Here is a 6,282-nt window from a genome sequence, read left to right as displayed (position 1 = left end):
TAGGGTTTTAGGGATTTTATATTGTAAATAGGGTCTGCCTTTCGAAAGTGCGTACACGAAAATTTGATTGCACTAAATTGTTGATAAGACAAACATTTCGTTTATGTGCGTTTAGTGGACATGTGTATTGTGGTAGTGATATACACACGCACGGCACTCAACAAATGTCCACGATAGATTGGGTCAGAACCAATTTTCAATCCCCAACCAGAAAATCGAAGTTGATTTTCAGGTATTGTGATTTCTTAGAAGCGTTGCTGAATGCTTGGTTGGTATCTATAGATTGCGCTGGCTTGATGTGGCAAGTGTGCACGCTCCCATTTTTAAGGTGGCACAATTCCATTGTAGTCTGCACGTGTCACCACTCAGAAATGACTCAATGATACGATCAAAGCGGCGAGCATCGTAGACGCAAAGACCATGAATGTATGTGTGTTCGACGACAGGCACAAGCGAAGCTGAATCAGTTAAAACTTTCAAACTATACATTGCCAATTCGCAATGACTTACAGGCTGTACTCATTCGCTATTGTCTGATGAGTGACTTGTTGGATTCTCCGTATATCATGATCGGTTGCGTAAATGACAGTTAAAGCACTTACCTATTCGATCATTTCGCTATCATCAGCTACTGTTAGATCGTGCCATCTAGTGCTTCCATTTAAAGACATTAACACACTCCAAAAGTCAAATTCAAATCTATGTCTGTGTCGAGCTGGGTAGGCATAAAATCACACCTATGGTTTTTCAAACTAATTTCGTGGGTTTCCCGCGTTCCGTGTCTATTCAGTAGAATTGCATGCATGAAATTTCTTTATGATGCGAAGATGGTACGACGAACGCACAAGGAATGCAATTGCGCCAGGTAACTTTTGAGAGGCGTAAGTGCTTGGTTCTGGCGATGTAAATAGGCGATTTGCGACATTCATTGAAGCGGACTGACAATGATTCAGGGGTTGAATGATGTAGAGACACAGAACCACAACTTCATAGGCTACGGTACACGATCACGATCACAAGTCCATTCAAAACTACCAAACTCCAGAACTACAACGCCACATAGCAGTACAACATACGATCTACGGATTCGTAGCTGTAGCCCTCAGCGGCGTCGTACTCCACACTCAGCACTTGGAATATGCGGTCAATGAGGCCATGGATGACCTCCATGCCAGATGTCTGGCCGTAGTAAGCCGCGCACAGCCGACGCTCGTTCTTGCACCCGGTGTCACTTGTTTCGCATTGCATAACCACGTCCGACACTTCGAAGATCTAATATAAATATCGGCACGTATGCAGATGCAAGTATGGTGGGAGAAGATCACATTGGAATGTCAGGTATATGTTGTCGATACATATTCGCCTATGTGGATGGGGATGGCACAGACTGATGCACGTCCACTGTTTCGTGATGTTGAATCGTGTTGGCCTCTTAGACTTTGAGCGTCATTTACCAACAGATTCGCTTTGTAACAAGATGCAACCGATGAGACTCGCGTACTACACATCGCATATCCAACACATACATCACTACTGTCACACACTCGCGGGAGCCAGCAACAGTAGGGTGACACCGTAACATACGCACCTTCAAGGGAATGGGGACAGATCGGTTGCTCGCAATGGTCTTAAGAATCCCCGGCGCAAGGTCCAGGCGCGCCATCTGGAACTCGAATGTGGCAGGGTTTGAGATAGTCACAGCCTTCTTGCTCTGTGGTTGGCGCATGAACTTGAAGCTCTCATCCAGCGAACACAGCGCAAAGGTTAGAGCCTCTATGAGTTGGGTGTAAACGAAGGGGCGAAAGGGGGATAGATTAAAAACGATGGTCAGACGTACATGCGCACATATGTATGAATTAATCACATTTAAAAGATTTGATTATGTCGAAAATAGGCTGTCACGATCAAACGCGACTGCTGGTTCGGCAAACAAAAAAACGCATGCATTCATCAGACTAATAACACCATCCTAATACGTGCTTATGTACTCTCACCGTGACATAAATCTTTACAACCACACAATAAACATATTTCAACGTTTGTATCTCCATGTGCACTCGAAATGGTTACCCCGTGTATACAAGAATGCTTACGAACGGAGTTAAAACATATTAGGTACGAGTGAACCCCCCCCCCCAAACACTAATATATAAACTCACAGGTACACAGGCGATTAATTGCACTGATAAGAAAGAAAGCTCGCATACCTGTGAAGCCACACTGAGCTAGTTCGTTTCTCAGCAGATCAGTAAGTTTATTTAAGGGATTTGGTACGGCAACGGTTTGGAAGTCGGGAATGGTCATCTTGATGTTGTCGTATCTGGTATGAAGGCGAGTGAAAGTAGTATTGAGTTAGCAGTAGAAGCCTAAACAATCTGCAGTTCGAGGATAGTGAAAAAACATGTTCTCGCCAACTATACGAATATCTCTATACAATCACAATTAGCACATCATATACATATGTTCACTTGTATATAATACATAAAGATTTTGTACGCAGTCTCGCCTCCAACATATGGTCAAGTACTCAACTTATCTGGACCTACCCGTATGCGATTCCAACATCCTCCATAATATCACAAGCGTGCAGAATATCCGCGCGCGTGGGTGGCACCTCGACCTCAATGGTCTCCGCATCTGTGGCTGTGGATGGGATGCACATCTTGTCCAGCATGGCGGCGATACTCTCGGCCGTTTCTTCAATGCCAACTCTCTATAAACGAGTACAGACAATCCAGGATAAATAGACAAATTTGGCCTTGCACACAGAATTACTTTTATGGGAGCTTGTGGTGGTGCTCTAGTACGGGCCGTGCGGATGACGCTAATTACCACACAAGCCTAAATCTCTGAAATATACGATTTCGTACGAATCTCATCTATAGATGAGTGTGCTGGTCTAGGATATGAGGTGGTATGATCATTATTTCGGTTCGTAAGCTTCTACGGATATTCGCACGAGCGTGAAGGTGTGCGTGACTGGAATCTAGATCGCGATGCTTGTGCATATAGCCAAATAATACATCTGGTTTGATAGAAGTACGGGTGTTCGAGCGCATAGCAGCCGCTCTACGCGAATTCGCACGTTATTCCAGGTGCAAGCGCATCACTGAATGAACAGGCACCGTCCGTGTGAATGTATATTGATGTGCTGCCCTGAGGCAATCGACATATCTATAGATAGACTTTATAGCCATATGCACCAAGAATGTGTGCATCAGTATTTGGCATTGGCAGGACGTGTGCCATCCGAGAGTGCTACCGACCTACACTCAACCACACACAAACAGATGCACTAGAATACATCTGATGTTCTTATGAGAAACTTATAAGCACTTGTATTTGACCAGTGTGCGTGATATATATGATATAGTCGCATAAAAAGCAATACAGATATTCAGGAACGACACTCACATAAAGGTTAGGTCTGTCGATATTATCTCCATCGGTAATAAAGAACACGTCACCACATGCGAGTACACACCACTTACCTTATTTAAGTAGGCAACAGGCACCTTCTCCAGACGATACTCCATCTTTGGCGTGATTTCCGTTGTGCCGTCAGGGTATTCGATATCAACCTGTACAACGTTAGCAACTAAATTTGGTGAGTTTTCTACTATTGGAGTGTGTTTTTGCGCATATACTGTACCATATATGAGTACTGAACTGGCGCAGCATGTTATCACATTTTGAGTACTCAATTGTGATACCGTGCAACCACACTGAACAAATTGAAGATCCAAAGTATGAAGACAACTTCGATCACAATCAGTAACGAGTACGTCCAAAAGCTACCACAGATTACTCAATCCTAATTCAATCCTGGTGCACCCCTTGTCCAACACCCTACAGCCGCACGTCATCAGTGCGCCTACAACAAACCAATTGCCTGAACACATCTGATCTTCAATTATTTGTAGATAACGAACCCACCTGCTCGTATGTGAAGGGCGTATCGCAATACTCAGAGAACATGGATACGATCTGGTCCACCACGGTGTTGGCCTTGCTCCGGTCAGTGGCCGTGCATTCGATGAAGACATTCCTGTCCGAATAAATGCGAGTCTTGTTGGTCAAACAGGTGTCACCGACCATGTCCAGCTTAACTATACATCTGCTGCCATTAGAAGTTTATAATAATCCCCCATTTAAAAGTGAAAGGCGAGTACGCTGCCACTTTATATCAAAACTCCCCTTGAGCCGATTCAGGGTTATCTGCCCATGAGTATGATTAGCTTCGCAATCCGCTAGTATAGTATCACACGTCGCAATCAACCAGAGTGCCGAGCAAAAGCAATATGGATTATTCTCGAAGAAAAAGGTGACATAGGGATGGAACAAATATTTAAAATCGCTTAAAATTGCATCACTAGCGAAAAAAAATGATACCTTAAACAGCGTATATTCCGTACGTAAACGTCAAAGATAGAACGTATATGACTTTTTTTGTATTCACTTTGTAAAGTGCAGTACAAGCGAAATGGTATCGGTATAGCCAAAGTGTGATCAGCGTAGACAATGTCTATCGCATATATCAACGATTGAAGGTGAATCTCATTCACATACACCACTCGGTACACAATTGATCGTTCGCAACATAATACATACCTAGTCTCCAAGGTGATCTTGGAATATTCGCTGTTTATAATAGGGGGCAAGGAGCATACGATGTCTTGACTGTCGTACACCACTGGGTACACAGGGCTGTCCTCAATGATGTGCAGAAAGTGCTTCAGTTGTTGGTCAGTTCGGTACTTCTCCATAAGTTCGTCGGCGGTGGTTTCCTCAGTTTGTTTGAGTGCTTTGAACTTGATATCCTTGGGCGCTTGAGCCTGTTTATCAAGTAAAGGAACATTTGACTATGAGACGCAGAATGGCCAAGTACAGAAGCACGCGCGAGAAATCCCGACTATGTACGAAGCTCTAGGGGGACAACATGACACATGCACAGGAACGTGAGTATGGCCTACACAGAGAACAGTACACGCATAGGACACAATGGCACCAAGCATAGATCACAATAGCACCAAGCATAGGTCACAATGGTACCAAGCATAGGTGACTATGGCACCAAGCATAGGTCACAATGGTACCAAGCAAAGGTCACAATTGTACCAAGGATAGGTCACAATAGTACTAAGCATAGGTCACAAAGGTACCAAGTATAGGCATAGGTCACTATGGCACCAAGCATAGGTCACAATAGCACCAAGCATAGGTCACAATAGCACCAAGCATAGGTCGCAATAGTACCAAGCATAGGTCACAATAGCACCAGGCATAGGCATAGGTCACAATGGCACCAAGCACAGGTCACAATGGTACCAAGCATAGGTCACAATGGTACCAAGCATAGGTCACAATAGTACTAAGTATAGGTCACAATAGCACCAAGCATAGGCCACAATAGTACCAAGCATAGGTCACAATGGTACCAAGCATAGGTCACAATAGTACTAAGCATAGGTCACAATGGTACCAAGCATGGATCACAAAGATACCAAGCATAGCTCACAATGGCGCCACAGAGAAATGCAGCAGTGCACTACGTGCGAGATTGGACAAGAAGCTAACACTAACACACTTACTCTGTAGTAGAAGGGACCCTTGATGGTATCCAAATCGTGTGTACCAATTGAGGCAAGCGTACGTTTACGGCAAATATTCATGTGTAGTTTATCCTGGAGATCGATGAAGCTCGCGTACGAGTCCTCGTTAAATGTGACATTGCGCAAGACCGCGCCCACCACGTACGGACGTATCTGCTGGGTCTCTTTCTCCACAATGATTTTCTGTGTCGCAGGGGAGGACACGTACCTGGGCGGCTCGATGTTGCGCTCGAAGATTCGGATGCCACGCACTAGACCTTCAATACACAGTAGATCGTATCTGCAGGGATGAATGGGGCACAAGAGTCACTTGGCACAGTTGGTTCTGTAAGAGATCACTACCACCGCAAAGTGCGCGGCGTCTCTGGACTTTCATCTGCGAATGCATTACAATGAGCTCACCATCCCAAAGTGTCCGCGACTATTTGGCTAAGTCCACATTCCTTGACAATACTGTACATAATTAAGATGCGATTTATTAACTTAATATCGGATCATTTAGGTGTACGGCCTTCCATGCCTACTTGCACCTTGGACACGTCATTTGATGACATATACAATCTTTTGCGTCGGCATAAACGTCAAATATTTAGTATACGTAAATTTCGTCGAGATTGCCCTTCACACACATATATACATATATACATAAATACATATACATGTGTATATA

The 6,282-nt window shown here is 44.2% G+C and overlaps 1 protein-coding gene across 1 annotated transcript in view; it reads right to left on the bottom strand.

The window, feature by feature from the left end:
• The window catches only part of SARC_00735 (phenylalanyl-tRNA synthetase beta chain), a gene marked incomplete at its 5' end in the record, with an annotated part of 6,416 nt that extends 416 nt beyond the window's left edge, over positions 1-6,000 (bottom strand). Inside the window, 9 exons of the mRNA XM_014305582.1 lie at positions 1,077-1,272; positions 1,589-1,773; positions 2,208-2,320; positions 2,547-2,713; positions 3,492-3,581; positions 3,937-4,048; positions 4,612-4,835; positions 5,592-5,892; positions 5,930-6,000. Of these exons, the coding sequence (XP_014161057.1) occupies positions 1,077-1,272; positions 1,589-1,773; positions 2,208-2,320; positions 2,547-2,713; positions 3,492-3,581; positions 3,937-4,048; positions 4,612-4,835; positions 5,592-5,892; positions 5,930-6,000 (1,459 nt within the window). The remainder of the gene's footprint in view (positions 1-1,076; positions 1,273-1,588; positions 1,774-2,207; positions 2,321-2,546; positions 2,714-3,491; positions 3,582-3,936; positions 4,049-4,611; positions 4,836-5,591; positions 5,893-5,929) is intronic.
• Between the last annotated feature and the right edge of the window lie 282 nt (positions 6,001-6,282).

The sequence above is a fragment of the Sphaeroforma arctica genome (assembly GCF_001186125.1).
Source record: "Sphaeroforma arctica JP610 unplaced genomic scaffold supercont1.25, whole genome shotgun sequence".
NCBI lineage: Eukaryota > Ichthyosporea > Ichthyophonida > Sphaeroforma > Sphaeroforma arctica.
Note: the sequence above shows the minus strand (reverse complement) of the source record. Positions and strands in the feature narration are given on the sequence as shown.